The 20,348-nt window shown below is 49.7% G+C and overlaps 1 protein-coding gene across 3 annotated transcripts in view; it reads left to right on the forward strand.

The window, feature by feature from the left end:
* CACNA1H (calcium voltage-gated channel subunit alpha1 H) overlaps window positions 1–20,348 on the forward strand; it is a 153,294-nt gene that overhangs the window by 34,220 nt on the left and 98,726 nt on the right. For all 3 annotated transcript variants that reach the window (XM_030958025.1, XM_030958027.1, XM_030958026.1), the window contains exons 3-6: window positions 8,729–8,840; window positions 9,467–9,600; window positions 13,148–13,245; window positions 18,049–18,208. In XM_030958025.1, coding sequence (XP_030813885.1) covers window positions 8,729–8,840; window positions 9,467–9,600; window positions 13,148–13,245; window positions 18,049–18,208 — 504 coding nt within the window. The remainder of the gene's footprint in view (window positions 1–8,728; window positions 8,841–9,466; window positions 9,601–13,147; window positions 13,246–18,048; window positions 18,209–20,348) is intronic.

Raw genomic sequence — 20,348 nt, forward strand, 5'->3', positions numbered from 1 at the left:
GGGGAAAAACCCCTGATTTGGGTTGTTCTTCCTGCACACAGAATTCCCCAATTCCAGCTGACAGCTTGGAGTGATTCCCTCTTGGAAGGAGGAAATGGAGATAATGAACAGTGCCCTGGCAGAAATGGAGAAATTCAGGTTCATCTTTGCTGGGCCACCAATTCCTGTCCTGCTTTGCTTCCTGGCAATTCCTCTCCTGCTCCATCACATCCTCCCCTCGTGCTGCTTCACCCTCACCTCCCATTTCCAGCCCTGCCCGCTCTAAACCTGGGTGAAATCCACAGGAAAACGTTGGTTTGAGTGCTCTGCTGGATTTGGGCCAGCTCTGGTTGGGTTTACACGTGCTTGAGCCAGGACTAAACCCTAAATGCCGTCACCCAGGGCTGCAGCTCAATATTAAAATATCCATCAGTGCTCAGAGCGAAAATCTGTTCCCTGCAGCACCCTCAGGATGCAAACACGTGGGAAGATGGGACAAATCCACAGGGTTTCCATCCCAATTCCATCCCTGGCTCATCCAGGCCTGGCAGGGACCTGTTGCTCTCCAGGGCAAGCATCCCTGGAATTTTATCACTTTTAATTTTATAAATTTTAAATGATAAATTTTATAAATTAAAATGATAAATTTTATGCCATCACTTAATTAAATTTAAATTATAATTAAAATTACTTATCATTTTAATTTAATTTAAATTGTTTATAAATTTAAGACTAAAATAATTATAATTAAAATTATAAATTTTATAAATAATTTTGTAAATGATGTTTTGCGATTTTTTTTCCCCAGTTTCAGTGCCGTGATCCCTCCCTAAGGAAACACCCTCAGCCCTGGCACTGCCCCTCTGTGCCAGCTGCAGCTCCCGAGCCCCTTGCTAATAAGCAGGGCCTTAATTAGTGGCAGGGCCTTAATTAGGGGGAGGAGGGAGAAGTTATTCCCAAATTCCTCCTGCATCCAGCCCCACGTTTCCTTGCTCACCTTGCGCTGTTTGTGGCAGCACCTGGGAGGATCCTGCAGGGAAATCCTGGGGATTCTGAGGGACCTGAGGTAGGAGAGCTTGGGAAAAGGGTGGGAAAAGGGGATTTTTGCAGCTCCCCATGTGGCACCACAGCCTCCTCGTTTGGGTTGCGAACGCTGCAGGGGGAGTTTTATCAGGAGCTTTCTTTTATTGCTGCGTGAAAAGAAAAGAGGAGGGGAAAAAAGCAGCCCGATAACTTTTCCATTAACGCCGAGCTTTGGGAGGCTTTTGTTTGGTGGCTTTGTTTACAAAACCTCTTGGAGCTGAGCTCTGGGAGACCTTGCCTTGGAATTAGGGCTGGAATTGAGCTCGGAGCCATTCCAGGCGTTTTGGGGGGAACGCCACGTGTCAGCCTGGAGCGGGGATGGATGGGGCTGGCTCGGGGAGCAGCCACTGGGCCTTGCTGGTGTTACTGGGAGGAGCTGCTGGGATGAGAGATTTTAGATGGGAAAATGGAGCTTTTTTGGGTGATTTATGGAGTGACTGAACTCGTGCGTGTGACAGCACCTGATGGGCACACATAGCTGGGAGTTGTGGTGAAGGAAATCCCGTCTCCAGCAGCATTTTTATCCCAGATTCCCCCCTTCAGGATGAGCTCCTGTCCTGCTCAGATCCACCTGGATCAGGCCCTCAGTGAGATGTGCATCCCTCATTTCCAGCTGGCTTTTCCTGGAGCTGCTCTCCAGCTGCAAACCTGGAATTTTGGGTTAGAAACGCCACAGCTGAACCTCCTGTGGCCTGGGAATCTGCTGGTTCCTTTCCCTCAGCTCCAAAGGGATGGCCAGGGCTCCTTCCTTTCTGCCAGCTGCACCTCGAGATGCTTTTTTGGATTTATTTTTGGGGGTATTCCAGTTGGAGGCTGAAGGAGGAGACAGCACAGGGAGAAGTGCAGGCTGGTGGGAGCTTCTCCTGGTGTGGCCACCCAGGGCACCTCTGGGGTCACAGATGGCTGCCAAAGTCACTTCCAGGGAATTTTCCCCTTCCCACTGTGACATCCTGAGCCCATTGGGAGGTGGGATTCCAGTCCCTGGCTGGGTGGGAGAGAATTCCAAGGGGGTTCTGCATGAGGAGGCTGCCAGAGGCACTGAATGGGGTGTTCTCCGTGGGATTTGGGGATATCCAGGGAGCCACAATGCTGTGGTGGGACGTTTCCAGGCTGTGGAGCAGAGGGATGGGGAGTCCATGGATTTGTCCTGGTGACAGATTAAATCCAGGAGTTCAATCCAGGTGTGATCCATGCACAGCTGGACTGGAGGATCCTGGCTGGATGCTCCATATCCTGTAACCTCCAGAGCTTTGGGATAAAACCATCCCTTTTCCCTAAATTAATTCATCCTTCATCCACTTTGAACCTGCCACAGATTCAGCTCCAGCAGGGAGCCCAGGGATTCACAGCTGCCACTGTGGATTTCTCCCCAAATTCCTGCATCCACTCCCTGTGCAGCAGCTCCTGGAAGGAGATTCAGGGCCAATTCCCTGGATTTGGGGTAGGTTGGGTGTGGGATCTGTTGTTATCTCAGATATCCCTGCTGCATCTGCCTGTGCCTCATTTCCTCTGGCATTTGGGGCCGTGTTTGCCATGCTGGCAGAGCTGGGATGAAAGGGAATAAATCCAGAGGGAGGAGAAGCACAGGGAGAGGATGAAAGAGCGTTTGGGGTGAGGAGCAGGGAAAGGCATTACTCACACAGAGAATTAAAGATCAGGAGCCTGTCTGGGATCCCACAGCAGCCTGGGAATCCCCAGGATAGAAACAACATCTCTGGGATGTGTGGGAATGTGTTTATGTTGGGATTGTGCTGCTGCAGCTCAGGGATGTGTCACAGCTCCTGGGCGGATTCAGCCATCCCAAATCCAGCCTGAGAAAAGGAGGGAGAACCTGGGAATCCCTGGGAAATATTTTTCCAGGAATCCAAACCTCCGGCAGGGACACAGGTGGTTTTCTGGGAAGTATTTATCCAGGATGCTGCTGCTGCTCCTGCAAATCCATCCCAGGATTCTGGCTCTTTGGGAATGGCACTGGAGTTCTCCCAGCTGAATTAAAATCCAAATGAAAAAAATCCCAGGATCTCCCTTGGAAAAGGGAGCCTGGAGGGGGCAGATCATGAGGAGTTCCAGGGTTGTAGGATCATAGGAGTGTTATGGATGGAAAATTCCTAAAAATCAGAATCCTGGAATCTCCTGGGCTGGAAGGGATCCCCAAGGATCCAGCTCCTGGCCCTGCACAGACACCCTGAGATCCAGATGTGTCCTGTGGGAGCCCAGGATGCTCAGGCAGGGAACAGAAAGTCAGAAAGCTCCAAAATCCCATTTTCTTTTGTCCCTTGTCCCCTCTTTCAGCCACACTCACCCCAGGCCCAGCCCAGCTCGGGAGCACCGAGGGCTCCACTCCAGGCTCAGGGCTGTGGCTGGAAAAGCCCCACTGAGCTCTGCACATCCAGAGCCAGGGAAAAGTTGGGAAAAGAGCTCCTGGAGCGTGGCAGGGCCTGGAGGCGATCCCATTCCCCAGCCCAGCTCGAGCCCTGGGAGCTGGGAGCGCCATTCCCGGGGTGAAAAGGGCATTCTCTGTCTGGAGCTGGCTTTGGGAGGGATTTGTGGCTGCAGCAGATGTTGGGGACAGAGCAGCAGGAACGTGTGGCTGCTCTGCATCCAGCTGCAGCCCGGGGCTGGGAATGCTGCTGGGAATGCTGCCAGCCCCCCCTGCTGCTGCCCCTTCCCCAACTTTGGGGCCAGGCAGTGCCTGCTTTGCCTTCTCCTCAATTATGGCTGTAAAATCCTTTCTCTGCTGGGTAACCCTGGGAAGGATCATTGGAATGGATAAATCCATCTGGCCCTGGGTGTGTGCCAGGAGCTGGCCCTGGGGTGGCCAGGTGGGCACTGGGTGCTGTGCCCTGGGCAATCCCTGGGGAGCAGAGGGGGAAAATCCTGGGGAGCAGAGGGAAAATCCTGGGGAGCAGAGGGGAAAATCCTGGGGAGCAGAGGGGGAAAATCCCTAATGAACACATGGAAAAATCCCTGGGGAGCAGAGGGGGAAAATCCCTAAGGAGCACATGGAAAAATCCCTGGGGAGCAGAGGGGAAAATCCTGGGGAGCAGAGGGGAAAATCCTGGGAACAGAGAGGGAAAAATCCCTAATGAGCACATGGAAAAATCCCTGGGGAACAGAGGGGGAAAATCCTGGGGAGCAGAGGGAAAGCATCCCCGGGCAGCACATGGAAAAATCCTTGGGAACAGAGGGAAAGCATCCCTCAGGATCTGCTCATGTTGGGGTTCATGCCCAGGTTAAGAGCAAAGGCCAAGAGAGAATCCCAGAATTATTCAGGAAAAACTCTCTGAGATGGAATTAACTCAGCGCTGCCAAGGCCACCGGTGACCCCCAAAGCCACCAAATGTCATGCAGGCAGTGACAGCCCAGCTCAAGGGGCACAGCAGGCACGGGATCAAAGCCAGGAGCTGCTTTGGGGCTGAGCAGGAATGAATTTCTGCTCTAAACAAACCCCACACTCCAGGAGCAGCCCTGGGTTGGCTTTGATGAACATTTCCTGGGAATTCCACGTGTCCTGCCTCGGGGGGAACATGGCTCTGCTGTCCCTGCCTCCAAAATCCCAGCTCCTGCAAAGGTTGGCGTTATTACTGTCCCTTTTTTTGCTCTTTGTCACCTTTTCCAGCCACACTCATTCCCAGGGACATCTCATCCCCAGCCCAGGCTGCCTCAGCAATGCATTTGGCTTGCTGTGTGCTGACCGGGGACGCAGGTGACAATTTTGGGACCAGGTGACATTTGGCTCTGCTGTGTGCTGACCCTGGGGACAGCAGGGTGACAATTTTGGGACCAGGTGACATTTGGCTCTGCCGTGTGCTGATCCTGCCTCCAAAACCCCATTTTTCCTGAACAATTGGCATTGTTATTGTCCCTTGTTTTGCTCCTTGTCACCTTTTCCAGCCACCCTCATTTCCAGGGCCACCCCAGCTCGGGCTCTGGGGACACCAGGGTGGCAATTTGGGGACCAGGTGACACAGGACCCTGGTGTTGGGTTGTGGCTCCTTCTCTGGATCGTCCCTATCCTTTGTTCATCCACTTGCTTTGCTATTATTAACTTGATCATCATCATTATTATCGTTATTATCATAATTATTAATTGTCATCATCACTATAATCAGTATCTGCACTGCTATTTTATTAGCATATTATTATATATTACTATTATCTATTATTATAGCTTTTATTTTTGTTTGATTTTGTTCTATTTTATTTTATAAATATTATAAATGTTAAATAAAATTTTAGAATAAATTATTATAATTTAGAATCAATTATAACAATAAATTATTATAAATTATAATAATATATTATAAAGTATAATAATAAATTATTCTACTTCATAATAAATAACAATAAATTATTATAATTTATAATTTATTATGAATTCCCTTTTTTCTCCCCCCTTTTTTCCTCACCCTTTTTTTATCCCTTTCCCTTTCCCCTTCCCACATTCCCCACCCAATCCCGCTGCTCTCAGAGGAGCAGGACATCCCTGGAACGCTCTGGAATTCTCAGGATTTGTGTTTGTATTCTGTGCATTACTCACACCTCAAACCACCCGAACTGAAACTTCCCTTGGCAGCTCCTCCCATAAATATTTGGTTTTTCTTGGAACCAAACTGGGCTTTAGGGCTTCGGGATTTTCCTCAGCCTCGGACAGATCCATAATAACCAGGATCCCACCAAATCCCAGGGGTTAAAATCATGGGTTAAGTCTCCAAAATCCCCTGAGTGGCTTAAAAAATAATAAGATTATGGGAAAATAGTGCCATGATCTTGCTTCTGTTCAGTTCCTGGGTGTCAGGCCTGTGGCTCCGGCCTCTCTCCCACATGGAATGAGGATTGGGAATTTCTAAACGGAGCTGCTCCCTCTGGAGCTCCTGGGAATTTGGGAATTGTGTCCTTCATTCCAAGCATGGAATGAAAACCGTGAATCTGTCACAGTGGTGATGCCATCCCAGGTTAGTTTTGCTGTGTTTATTGCAGGAATATTTGTAGGATTTGGGAGAGGGATGGTGGAGATCCATAATAACCAGCAGGCTGCCAAATCCCGGCGGAAAATAACAGCTTAAAATCCACCGAGTGGCTTAAAAATAATAATGTGGGAAAATAAATTCCATAAATCCCACATGGAACTGGCAGGGAGCATCAGGAGAGCTTCCCTGGGAGAGTCAGGAGTGTCAGGGATGGAGCCAGCGTTTGGGAGCAGAGCCTGGGGTTTGTGGTGCTGCTTTTAAACTCGGGACTAAACTTCAGTCTAAGAGCTGCTGTGGATCCCTCAGAGAAACCAGGAGCCCCTTCCCACAGGGAATCCATCTGGGAATTTGAAATCTGGGAATCTGAGCGCGGCCTGAGTGTTCTGAGATGTCTTTTCCCTGGAATTTCTGCCAGAGGAAGAAATATTGAGCAATCCCTTTGGGATGCTCTCTGCCTCCAGCGCGGATCCCCCTCGGCTCTTTCCCTTCCCAAGGATTTGGGAAGTTGCCCGAGCCGCCGTTGCCATGGCAACAGCCGCGTTCCCGCTTTTAGGGGATTTGCCGGGAGGAATTTGTGCCATCCCTCACCTTCCCCGACTCCCCGGCTGGAAAAGCGCTCTGGGAACATCCCCGAGGATGTTCTGTGGGAATTCCCTCTCCAGTCACATCCTTGCTCTTTGTGCTGCTCCAGGACTTTTTTTCACCATTTCCTCACTTTTTTTTTTTCCCCTCCTCTGGAGGTTTTCCCATCCTACCAGAATTGGGTTTTTCATCCCTGGGAATGTGATCCCTAATCCCACCCTGCCAAGCAGCATCACCCCATCCCCATCCCAGGGGGTTTTTTTGGGACATTTCCATGGGGCTGCTGGAGCCTGGATGGCTTTGGGAGGTTCTGGAAAAGCAGGAAATCAGGGGGTTCAATCCCAGTTTTTGGGGCTCCAGGGACTTTAAAGGGGAGGAAAAAATCTGCAAATATAATAAAGGAAATTTATGCAACTGCAGACACAGGAGCCCTATTTATAGGGAATTTTACATGGATCCCATCACTCCATGGAATATTGGGAATGGAATCTGGCTGTGGTCGGAGTTTTGGGGCAGGATTTGGGTATTGGCTCAGTGGGGTTGGATTATCTCTGGGCTTCCAGGGAAAAGCATCCAAATAGCTCCTAAAGATGAGAAAAATCAGGAAGAAATCATGGAAGGGAGGGAGAAATTAAACTAACATTGGAATTTCAGCGATGTAAAAATCCCATCAGGAGCTTCTCCTGCTTCATTCCCAGGATTTTATTTCATTTATTTCTCAGGCTTCCTACATTTATTTCCATTTTGGACAAGTGGGTTTCCAAGCCTGCCCTGTTGATTCCCAGCTTTGAGGCGTTCCCAGCTCTGAATTAAATTTTATTTAATTAATTAGATTTTTTAAATTAAATTAAATTTATTTTCCAATTAAAGCCCCTCTAAAATAAGAACTTGGTTTTTGGGATCAGATTTTAGGGAGCTGCAAGATTTGACCCCACTGATTTTTGCCTTTTTTTTTTTTCATCTGGATGAGTAAGAACGTGCAAAACCAGTTTGAGACTGAAGCACTGATCTGCTGCAATAAATTTTATCCTGAACGGATAAAATCCCAGATAAAATATTCCTAAGGAATAAACATGGGAGGTTTTTTATCCAGGAATTGCTGTTATCAGAAATAATTCAATGTCTGTGCCTCTCTCTGCCTCCCCCAGGTGTGGGTTCGGAAGCACAAAGGTTTATTCACATCCAGATGTTTCCAATTATTTTCCCTAGAAACAGTTCTCTCGTTCCTGCTTAATTTGCAGAATTATTCCATCTTTTTGTGGGATTTTTAATTGTCCTGCCAGCAGCAAACAGCAACTTTGGGCCTATTTTGCACTGATGCAAATCACCACTTCCTACTTAGATCAATTAATTATCGGTTAATTGAGCACTGGCGGATCCTGTGAGGAATATGAGGGAATTTTGGAGACTGGAGACATCCAGCTGGGAGCCCTTTCCTTCTTTTTCATGCCCTCTGCATCCTGAATCCCAACATTCCCACCCTTGGCCCCACCAGCTTGGTTCTGTTTTGTCTTTGTCCGTCAGGATGTGAAATTTGTCGTTCCTTGAGATGTGGGAATGGGGTTGGAATGAGAGGACCTCATTCCCATCAGGATGTGGATCTGAGAGTGGAATCTGTCCCTTCTGGAGATGTGGAAATGGGGTTGGAATGGGAAAACCTCTTTCCCATTAGAATATGGATCTCAGAGTGAAATCTGTCATTCCTTGAGATTTGGGAATGGGGTTGGAATGAGAGAACCTCTTTCCCATCAGGATGTGCATCTCGGAATTGAATCTGCCATCCCTTGAGATTTGGGAATGGGGTTGGAATGGGAGAACCTCATTTCCATCAGGATGTGGATCTCAGAATGGAATCTCTCCCTTCTGGAGATGTGGGAATGGGGTTGGAATGGGAGAACCTCATTCCCCCAACTCCGGAGGGAATCCAGAAGAGCAGGGTTGGCACTGGGCACTGCTCTGGTGGTGGTGCCCTTGAGTTTCTCTCTTGCTGTGGGGTGATCCCCTGCTGAAACTCGGGATTTGGAGCTGGGAATAGCCCGGGAGAAGGGTTTGGATGGGAGGATGGTGTGGATGTGTTCCCTGCCCAGGCTGTGCTGTCCTTAACCCGGTGCCACCTGGTTCGAGCACGTGAGCATGCTGGTGATCCTGCTCAACTGCGTCACCCTGGGCATGTTCCAGCCCTGCGAGGACGTGGAGTGCCAGTCAGAGCGCTGCACCATCCTGGAGGTGAGGAGTCCCCGGCCCCAGATCCCCGGGGTTTGTGGGATGCGGGGCTGGGGCGGCTGCTCGGGGAGATGGGACCCCCATCGTGTTCCTTTTCCCCAGGACAAGCTGTCCCACAGAGCTGGGGTGGGTTTTCCACAAAGCCTGTGTGGGGTCTGCTTGGGGTGAGCCTAAAGGCTGGCGTGGATCTGTCCCAGCCAGGTCCTTTCTCTCCATCCTTAACAAGGGCTCCGAAGTGGGAAGGCAGATCCCTCTGGATTCCTTGGACACCACAAAACTCGTGGGCTCCCATCCCTGGAAGTGTCCCAGGCCAGGCTGGACAAGTCCCTTTCCAGCTCTCCTGGAGCCCCTTTAGGCTCTGAGGTTTCCCTGGAGCCTTTTCCAGGTGAACACTCCCAGCTCTCCCAGCCTGGCTCAGCTGGGGCTCCAGCCCTGTGATACCCTCACGCCTTATCAGGGCATGAACCAAAGCTGGGAGCACTTCCCAAGGCCTGGAACGAGCCAGGAGCTGTGCCAGGGGCAGGTTTGATTTGGGAGCTGGGAGGTGGCACTTTGGTGACGGGAACATGGAATGTCCCCGTGCTGGGGGTGCTCAGGACTGACTGAAATCCTCTTTTCCCGCTCTCCAGGCGTTTGATGACTTCATTTTTGCCTTCTTTGCCGTGGAAATGGTCATCAAGATGGTGGCCCTGGGCATCTTTGGGCAGAAGTGTTACCTTGGAGACACCTGGAACCGCCTGGACTTCTTCATCGTCATGGCAGGGTCAGCAACCACTTCATCCCCCCATCCTGGGGCAGGGAAATCCCCGGGAGCCAAATCCCGGCCTTGTCCTGGCTGGTTCTCACAATGCCTTGGGAGGCAGAATCTCCCAAATCTGATTCTTTTTAATCCTCATCCCAAAACCACGCTGGGTTTGGGGGTGGGTGGTGAATATCAGGCAGAGCTGTGGGGGTTTGGAGCAATCCTTTAATCCTAACACATCCTGAGTGTCCCAGTGCTGTTATCTCCAAAAAAAAACTCAGCTCAGCCCCACTCCTGCCCCGTGCCAGCAGCAGAGTGAGGCAGCGATGGGGTGAACAAGAATTCAGCCCAAAAACCCCATTAGGAAGGTTGAAATCTCAGTGGGAAAAGCTGGCTGGGATTTCACCCAAATTCCAAACTCCTCCTGGTTTACAGCTTCACTCCATCTCCCCCAGCTGCTGGTTTGTGCAGGATGTGTTAATAAACAGCTCCAAGGATGATCCTCCTGCTTTTGACACCCCTTCCCTCACCCCCACAGGGAATAACTGAGTGGAGTAAAAGCTTGGCAAGGCTCAAACTTTATTTTTTTTTACCCAATAAATAAACAGCTTTGGAAAGCCCAGGCTCTCCTACCTGCTCAGTACGCCCTGGAAGGGATGGAAAGCTTTAATTACAGCCTGACTTCTGAATTCCTGCGTTCCTAATGACCAGCCCGGGGTTAATTAAAACATCCTTGGAATATGTTGGGGCGTTTTTCCCTTTCCATTAGCGCTGTGCCATCTTCCCTGCACTAATGGGGTTTTGTTGTGCTCTGTGTTATTTGTCTGGAATACAATTAGGAATGGTTTTAGTGCCCTGAATAAAACATGAGCTCTCCTGAGCGGAGCTTCCTTGGAACTCGGGTGCAGTTGGAGAAGGAACATCAGGGACAACAAAAAAAACCCCCTAATTATTAATTATTTTTACCTTAATTATGTTTTCCTATAAAGCTGCTGCGGTGTTTAAGGGAGGAGTGGCAGGGGAAAACTCGGCATCAGGATTCTGATCAAGGAGCTGAGGGTGTTTTTCCATGTTGGATCTGTGGGATGAGCAGAAAACCCCCAGCTCCTCAGAGCTCCCCCAAACCCAGGATTGGGCACCCCATGGAGGCAGAAGGGCTGAGCCCTCTGCTCATCCTCAGGGGCAGCTTTGGCACCGGGAATTTTGCTGTTGGAATGAGGGGGAAAGTGGCTGCTGAGGCCATTTGGGAGTTTTCCAAGGTTTTTCCCCACCTGCCATGGCTGGAAGATGTTTGGGGAGGATGAAAACAGCAGGAGACCCCGCTGGAGGTGTGGCATTACTCAGGCTGGAGATGAGAAGAAGAAAACCCCTTCCCTGGCTGATCCCAGACCTTCTCCAGATGTGAGCCAGACCTGGGATATGATTTCCCACCTTCCCTGGCTGATCCTGGACCATCTCCAGATGGTTTTGGTGGATTTGAGCCATACCTGGGATATGATTTCCCACCTCTCCTGGATGATCCTGGATCATCTCCAGATGGTTTTGGTGGATTTGAGCTGTAACTTGGATATGATTTCCCACTTTCCCTGGCCAATCCTTGGACCATCTCCAGATGTTTCTGGTGGATTTGAGCCATAGCTGGGATATGATTTCCCACCTTCCCTGGCCAATCCTTGGACCATCTCCAGATGTTTCTGGTGGATTTGAGCCATAGCTGGGATATGATTTCCCACCTTCCCTGGCCAATCCTTGGTTGGTGGATTGGCCAATCCAGATGGTTTTGGTGGATTTGAGCTGTACCTTGGATATGATTTCCCACCTTCCCTGGATGATCCTGGACCATCTCCAGATGGTTTTGGTGGATTTCAGCCATACCTGGGATATGATTTCCCACCTCTCCTGAATGATCCTGGATCTTCAGATGTTTCTGGTTGATTTGAGCCGTATCTGGGGTATGATTTCCCATCTCTCCAAAGAGAGGCTGGAGCTGGGAGTACCCCTGGGGGAGGAGAAGCTGTGCTGAGGGCTGGGATTCACCTCTCACCACCACCGCCCTTCAATCCAGCGTGTGCTCCTACAACTGGAGCTGCTTTTAGCAGGGAACTCACCACTGGAACAACAAAGCTGCTTTTTCCAGCCAGGGGATGGATGTGCTGAAGTTATTCCGAGGGTTTTTTTGTGATGAGAAGGGAACAAGTGATCAGCAGAGCTTTGTTTGCCCCGTTCTGCCTCCTCAGAGGAGCTGGTTTGCCTCAGCAGCAGCTCCAAAGGGAGCAGGGGAGCTACAAAATAAACACAGCTCCCGCCTCCAGCACGGATGGTGTCTGAAGTTCCTTCCAGCTCCCAGAGTCCTTTCATGTTTTCCTCGCCCCAGAAATGTTCCCTGGAACGTTTCAAGCCCCGTGGAACTGGTGAGCTCTCTGTCTGGTGCTCAGGAGAGCTGAAACCCAGAGGTTCCTGGTGCATCCAGTCCCTGGAGACATTCCAGGCTCCCGGGATATGATTTGGATTTGACAGCTGAAGGTTTGGATCCCAAAGTCTCGTGCCTCTTGTTTTTCAGGGTAGGGAATCACCTACCCAGTGCCAATCCTCCCAAAATTCCCAGCTCCAGTGGATTTCTGTGGGGCATTTCCAAGGGATTCAGGATTTACAGGCAGAATCTGATAACAGGACCCCACTCTTGGCATCCTGGTCCCTCCAGTCCCTGGAGATCTTGCAGGTTCCCAGGATAAGTTTTGGGTTTGAGAGCTGAAGGTTTGGAAGCTGTTGATGGCACAAGACATCCCAAAGCCTTGTGCCTCCCATTTTTCCAGTGTAGGGAATCACCTACTGAGTGCCAATCCATCCAAAATGTTTAGGGGGAGTGGGGAAGAACAATCAAGGTGAAAATGTTCTTTATTCTTAATAATCAAATGGAAAGAAAATGATTTGTGCATTTTTTGTTGGTTTGGGTGTTCAGGTTTGGTCACAGGAGGAGAGAAAAGCTGGGGAGCAGCTCCTTGTCCTGGAGAGTCGGGGAATCATGGAATGGGTTGGGTTGGAAGGGACCTTAAGGATCATGTCACAGGCAGGGACACCTCCCACTATCCCAGGGGTGCTCCAAGCCCCATCCAGCCAGGCCTTGGACACTTCCAGGATCCAGGGGCAGCCACAGCTTCTCTGGGAATCTGTGCCAGGGCCTCCTCACCCCCACAGGCAGGAATTCCTTCCCAACATCCCATCTAAATTTCCCCTCTTTCAGTGTGAACCCGTTCCCCTTTGTCCCATCACCACAATCCCTGTTGGAGTTTCCCTCTGCAGCTTCCTTGGAGGTTTCTTCACGCCGCTGGAAGGAAAATCCTGCTTCCCAAAGTAAAGGCAGTAAAGGCTGGAAGGGACTTTAAATCTCATCCCATTCCAGCCCTGCCATGAGCAGGGATAACTCCAACCATCCCAGATTGCTCCAAACCCCATCCAGCCTGGAACTGCTTCATGGAATTGCAACCAAGCACCCCTGGGCTTGCAGGCAGCTTCTCCTGAGCTTTTCCTGAGCACCCCCGTCCTGACTGCTGTGCTGTTTTCCCTGCAGGATGATGGAATATTCCCTGGATGGCCACAACGTCAGCCTGTCCGCCATCCGCACCGTGCGCGTCCTGCGGCCCCTGCGCGCCATCAACAGGGTCCCCAGTAAGTGACACCCCCGGGCACAGCTCTGGGAAACCACGGGAATAACCCTCCCCACACACACCTTGGGTTCTGAGCTCGGAAAACTGGAGTGTGTCTGGGAAAACTGGAAAATTTTGGGAATAACACTCCCACACACACACCTGGGTTTCTGAGCTCGGTCTGGGGAAACTTTGGGAATAACTCTCCCCACACACACCTGGGTTTCTGAGCTCAGTCTGGGAAAACTGGAAAACTTTGGGAATAAACCCACCCCACCTGGATTTCTGAGCTCAGTCTGGGAAAACTTAAAAACTTTGGGAATAAACCCTCCCGACCTCAATTTCTGAGCTCAGTCTGGGAAAACTTTGGGAATAACCCTCCCGACCTCAATTTCTGAGCTCAGTCTGGGAAAACTGGAAAATTTTGGGAATAACCCCCCACACACACACCTGGATTTCTAAACTCAGCATGGGAAAACTGGAAAACTTTGGGAATAACCCTCCCCACACCTCAATTTCTGAGCTCAGTCTGGGAAAACTGGAAAACCATGGGAATAACCTCCCCCACACACACCTGCACACCTGCTTTGTGCAGCTAATGAGAGGAAATGGATTAATTTAATTTTTAATGGCGAGTTAGAGATCGTCATTATCATAATTGGTGTTAGCACAGGGCAAGGGAGCAGGGGATTGACCCTCGGAGCTGTTTTCAAGGTTTTTGTGACTTTTCTAGGGAAAACATCTCTCTGTAAAGTGTAAAGTAAACAATGTTCTTCCAAAGGAAGGGAAAAGTTCACTTCCAAGAGGGATCGTCTTGCCCTGCTGGGTTGGTTTTCCCTCCTCAGTGATTTAAGATCTTTCCAGGATTTTATGTTCAGGATTAGCAGCTCAGGAGCTTCCCTTGCTGCTAAAACCCCAGGGAGGGTTTGCTCCATGTGAAACAAAATTGGGATCATCCTCGACAGGAAGTTCAAGTGGCTCCTAAATCCATTTTCAAGTGGCTTCAGCTGCTTGGCTTCTAAATCCAATTTTAAATCCGAGGCACCACGTTGGAATAATTCCCTGCTGGGATCAGCCAGCTGCTGAGCCGGCCTTTGCAAGGTGCTCATCCCACAGCAATTCCATCCTTTTCCAACCCAAATCCACCTCAATCAAAATGCGGCAGCATTGGATGGAAATCACAGGGACCCTGGCAAAAAAAAAAAAAAAAAAAGCCAAAATAAAAAAAAAGGGAAAAAAAAGATATTTCCTGTTCTGCTGGAGTGAGCCAGCCCCAAATCCTGCCTGGATTCGGGACAGCCAAACAACCTCCCCCAGAAGGGGTTTGATTCCAGGCCCTCCAAGGAAAATGTGAGGGAACAGATGGATATTGACACCCAGGAATTTCTCTCAGAACCCCCAATCCCACAGGTTGTTTTTGTTTCTGGAAAACAAGGAACAAAAGCAGTGAATTGCACAGTGAGGTCCTTAGTTCAAAACGTGGCCACAAAAAAGAGAGGCCAAAAGGGGCCTGGAACCCTTTGGAGCTTTGTTTTCCTAACGAGGTTTTGTTGCCAGGGTTTTGGAAAGCACAACAACCAGTTTCCCTCTGGAATTTTGGGTTCCAGAGAAGTTTCTCTCTGAGATTTGGGGTTCAGGGAAGCTTCCCTCTGGAATTTGGGGTTTCAGGGAAGTTTCCCTCTGGGATTTGGGGTTCCAGTGAGGTTTCTCTCTGGGATTTGGGGTTCTAGAGAAGTTTCTCTGTGAGATTTGGGGTTCCAGGGCAGTTTCCCTCTGGAATTTGGGGTTCCAGGGAAGTTTCTGTCTGCAATTTGGGGTTCCAGAGAAGTTTCCCTCTGGGATTTGGGGTTCCAGGGAAGTTTCCCTCTGGAATTTGGGGTCCAGAGAAGTTTCTCCTCTGGGATTTGGGGTTGCTAGAGTAGTTTCCCTCTAGAATTCTGGGTTTCAGAGAGGTTTCCCTCTGGGATTTGGGGTTCCAGGGAAGTTTCCCTCTGGGATTTGGGGTTCCTGAGAGCTTTCCCTCAGGGATTTGGGGCTCTGGGGATGGGGTGGAGCAGAGAGACCACGGGCTGGGCTCGGAGCCCTCCAGGCTGGGACGAGGGTCAGGCTCCCTCTGAACTCCTTCAAATCCACAGAACCCTTCACTGTTCCCATGGAACAGTGGGAATCTCAAGCTGGGATCCAGCTGGGCTGAAGGCACAGCCAGGGGAACTGAAGGATTCACCCCAAGCTCCAGAGATCCAAACAACTCCAGCTTTAGGTGGAATTTTGCTCTGAGTCCAACTTGTGTTTGTCCCCCCGATCCCTGACACCGAACGAGCCTTCCAAGGTTTTTTTCCACTGCAATTCCCATGGGATTCTCATATTTTTCCATCAGGCAGGTGATGGAAAATATCCCGTTTTTGGTTAATATTCTGTGGGATGAAATGCAGCGGGTTCAATCCATGTTTGGAGTGGAGGTGCCCAAGGAGCAAGGGGACCTGAGCACCAGGATTGGGATTCCTAGGAATGATTCCCAGAAATATCCCCATTCCTGGAGGGCAGATCATCCAGCCTCCACTTGTCCAACCCCACCCACTCGGAACAGTGGGAATTTTGCTCTTTCAGACCAAAATATTCCAGAATCTGTGGAGAAAGGATGGGAAAATCCCCAAATTTTGGTGAATTTTTGTGGTTACATTTTTGTAACCATGGCACAGCTCAGCCAAGGGATTTCCTTGGAATTCCAGCCCATCCCAGCAGCGTCCATGCCATTCCCAGCTCTGGGACTTGGGAATGGGATTTTCCACCAGATAAAATTAACAGCTGGATCAGAAGAGATGAACCTGGTGCTAAATGCAGGGAAACAGGCAGAACCAGCCTGGAGATTTATCCCTGGGATTCCTGGGCTCTTCCCTGGGATCCAGCCAGCACCATCAGCTTGTGGCTTCCAGGCACAATAAATTCACCCACGAGATTCTTTCAGCTCGATGCAGTTTGTTAAGAAAAGAAAGAAGAACCCTGGCCAATAAAAACATCATTTCTATTAGAAATGATTCCTTCCAAACCACTGGAAAAATGGAATTCCTGCAATTTATTCACTTGGCAGGGGCTGGAGTCGGGGATTTGTTTTTTCAACAGTGGTCATTAGGTTGGGTTTTTTTTTTTTTTAATCCATTTCACTGCTTTATTTTAACATTTATTTTAACATTTATTTTAACATTTATTTTAACACTTATTTTAACATTTATTTTTGATTTTTTAGTTTTATTTTTAGATTTATTTTTCTATATTTTTGGGGTGGGTTTTTAATTTTTAATTATATTTTTGTGTATTTTTAAATTTTATTTTTATATATTTTGGGGGTTTTATTTTAAATTTTATTTTTGTGTATTTTTAAAATTTATTTTTATTTTTCTGCTGGAGGGATTTAAACCAGGCATCCCATGGAATGGGGATGAAAATCCTGCTCCTTGTTTCAGCCCTGGGGATGCTCTTATCCCATGGCACACTCAACATTCCAAGGAGAGCCCGGGGTGGCTGGAGAACAGCTGGATTCAATCTCTGGGATGATGCCACTAAACAACCCCAAATACCAAAAGGAGCTGAGCAGAAAAAAAAAAAATTGTCTGGAATGGGGAGAGAAATTTTACCCATTTTTGGAAAAAAAAAAGAGGGAGGATATCAGTGAGAGAGGGGAAAAAAAAAAAGGGAGAAAATCCCAGCATTGTCTTTCCAGTGGGGATTGAGTGTGTCCTTGCTTTTCCTAAGATGGATTTGCCAGGAAAATGTGGGATTGCTCCTGAGGGGGTGACAGTGCTGGGCAGGGCCGGGAGTTGGATTTGAGGAGCCTGGTGTGTCCCTTCCCACTCGGGATATTCCATGATTTTGTGACAGGACACATTGGGAAAAACCACCAGGAATTCCAACCCCAATATTGGGAAAAAACACCAGGAATTCCAACTCTAATGTTGGGAATAACCACCAGGAATTCCAACCCCAGTGTTGGGAATAACCACCAGGAATTTCAACTCCATTTTTGGGAATAACCACCAGGAATTCCAACCCCACTGCTGGGAATAACCACCAGGAATTCCAACACCCTTTTGGGAATAAACACCAGGAATTCCAACTCCCTTTTGGGAATAACCACCAGGAATTCCAACCCAAATATTGGGAAGAACCACCAGGAATTCCAACCCCATTGTCAGAAAATTCCAGTTGGAATATTTGGCATGGAAATCAGCGTTTCCCTGGCACCAGAGGCTGGAGGAACTCGGGGCTCATGGAGACCCTTGGCAGAGGTGTGGGATTGGTGGGAAGGTCCCCACAGCCTCTGCACGAGGAGGGAAAGGGAGCAGAGCTTTCCTTGGAGGAAAAGCATCCTGCTTTCCAGCCTCAAAAAAAAACCAAAAAAAAATCAAAACTTCCCCTCCTTTCCAGCAAGGAGAGTTGTTCTCCACGGAACAGGAGCTCTCTGTGGTGGAGCCCAGGCTCTGTGGTTTTTTTAGGGGAACAATTCCTGTGATCCATGAGGGGAGTTTGCAATGTTTGCAAATCCGTATTTTAACAATTCCTCCAGAGGCTGACAATTCCTGGGAGCATTTCTCCAGGAAAAAATTGTCTTGCAGCTTGTGTGTCCTTGAATGAAAACACCTGGAAATCCCATCCTCTGGAGATTGCTGTTATTCCCATTTCCTGCCAAGCCTTTGGCATTTCCACCTCCCTTTCCAGCCTCAGCATTTCGGGGAAAACACCAAATCCTGATTTTTCTGGCCCGGCTGCACATCCAGGGTGGGAACGGTGGTTTGTGCCCATCCTGACGTGGTGTTCCCTTCTCCCCCAGGTATGAGGATCCTGGTCACGCTGCTGCTGGACACTCTGCCTATGTTAGGCAACGTCCTCCTCCTCTGCTTCTTTGTCTTCTTCATCTTTGGCATTGTTGGGGTCCAGCTCTGGGCAGGGCTGCTGAGGAACAGGTGCTTCCTAGACAGGAATTTTGCCATGTAAGTACAGCAAAACCAAAAATTTTCCACCTTTTTTTTTCCCCCTTTTTTTCTCCACACTTCTCTCCCTTTTTCTTCCTTTTCCAGCAGGGGATTTTTCTGTCCCCTGCTGGAAAAATCCCAGCTCTCAGCAGGGTCCTTTTTGTCTGGGAAAAAATCCCATTTGTCAGCAATTTCCTGAGGGTTTTGTGCATTCCTGCTGCACCTGAAGGACGAGGATGGGAGTGGGCTGGATTAGCTCTGCCTGAGATCCCTGATTGACTCGGGGAGCTGCAGGATGTAGCACAAACTCTCAGCTCTCCAAACAGTTCAGGTCACCCAGCACACCCCAACCCCTGGCAGGGGCTGGAGATTTGGAGATGCAGCTGAAACCCAGAGATAAATCCCTGTCAGGGATTTGAGATAAGAAACTGGATGTGAGAAGCATTAAAATCATTTGGACACAGCTCAGAGCGTGGGACAGGCAGCAGGGATGAGCAGGACCTGGATCATTGAGGCTGGAGAACACCTCCAGGATCATCAAACCCAACCTGAAGGAGGCAAATTTTCATTTCAGGGGTTTTCCAGCCTGGGCAGTTGTGTGGAGCAGCCCCTCTGATAATAAACCTAATAAACCTTCACTGCCCTGCTGAGCCTCATCTGGGAGCCCCCCAGCCCTGCCCAAGGCCCAGCTGATCAATTTAAGCCCAGCCCAAGCTCTTAGACCTGGTTTGGGCTGTGCTGCTGGTGTTTGTCTCTGCTCCTGAGCCCTCTGGATAAATTCTGGACCCTGCTGCCAGCCCTGGGCTCTTCCTGCTGGGTTCAGAGTGGGATTGAGGAGGTGCTGCTGGAGCTGGGGTGGTTCCTGGCTCATCCCAGGCTTTGGAGCATCCCTTGCTGTTCCCTGAGCTGGGGCTCTTGTGCCCTTGCCCCTTCCCAGGGTGAGGACACACCTGGATGAAAACCAAGCACAGCCAGCACAGAAAAGGGGGATTTTCCTCGGAAAAAAAAAAAAATCCTTCCAAAGGTTCCTGTCAGAGATGTCAGCAGCTCAGAGGTGAGGAAATGCCCCAGCCCAGCTCTTAGGGCAGCTCTAACTCGGCGAGAGGAGATGGAGCCTGTAATTACATCCCTGGGTAATCATCGGCTGTCTGCGCTCGGGTTGTCTGCAAGACAGGCGGGGATCATCCCTCAGGTCCTGCTCCTGCCTCTCACTGCTCGCTCCTGGGGCTCCCTCAGCCTCTCCCTGTCCTCTGGAGCGGCTCTGGTGGCTTTTATTCATCCCAGCAGGGTGGAAAATCCTGAACCTGCCATGGGTGTGCTCCCACTCCCCATGCCCCCAACCCTCTCCCAGCATCAACTTCCCGCTCCCCAAACCCCTCCAGGCTCAGCTGGACCCCGGAGCTGCCATCCCCAAGCCCAAATTGTGCCGCTCCAGCCCTGCTTGGGTGGCCCCGCTGCTGTAATTAAGTGCAGCGAGCCCCCCTCGCTCTCTCCCAGTCAGGTTTTGAAACGCTCGGTGATTTTCTGGTGATTTTCTGCGAAGTGGAGCTTTCAAGATGAACCACAGGGGAAGCGTTCTCTAAGCACAGACGTTAAGCAGCAGTTATGTAATGGCCATTAGCAGCATCAAAGGCCTCGCTGGATTTTCTTATCAGGGCTTGCTCCTTGTCAGGGGAGGGTTTGGGATGAGCTGAGTTTGAAGAGGTTTGTCTGGGATCGCCTCCTTCCCCCTGGGATGGGTTCTGCCACCCCCCAGCAGCTGGGAGAGGTGAATTTGGGGGGCTCTGCCCAGTTCCTGTGGTTTATTGTGATGAAAGGTGCTGCATTCCAAAGGAATTTGGGGAAACAGGAGTGTCCATAGGGCAGGAAAACTCCAGTTTCTAGCTCAGTGTCAGCGGGAGAAATGTGGGGTTTTGTGGCACCTTCACCCCAAGTGCTGCTCCTAGTTTGTGCTTTTTGCATTAATTTTAAATTTAGAGAAACCAAGCAATGTTCCTGTCCCTGCATTTCCAGCTGTCCCAGGTTTCTTGGAGCTCATTGTGGAAGTTTTAGGGTCGCAGGATTTTCTCATTAGGGGTCGCTCCTTGTCAGGGGAGGGTTTGGGATGAGCTGTGTTTGAAGGGGTTTGTCTGGGATCTCCTCCTTCCCCCTGGGATGG

Source organism: Camarhynchus parvulus, chromosome 14, assembly GCF_901933205.1.
Source record: "Camarhynchus parvulus chromosome 14, STF_HiC, whole genome shotgun sequence".
Lineage (NCBI taxonomy): Eukaryota > Metazoa > Chordata > Aves > Passeriformes > Thraupidae > Camarhynchus > Camarhynchus parvulus.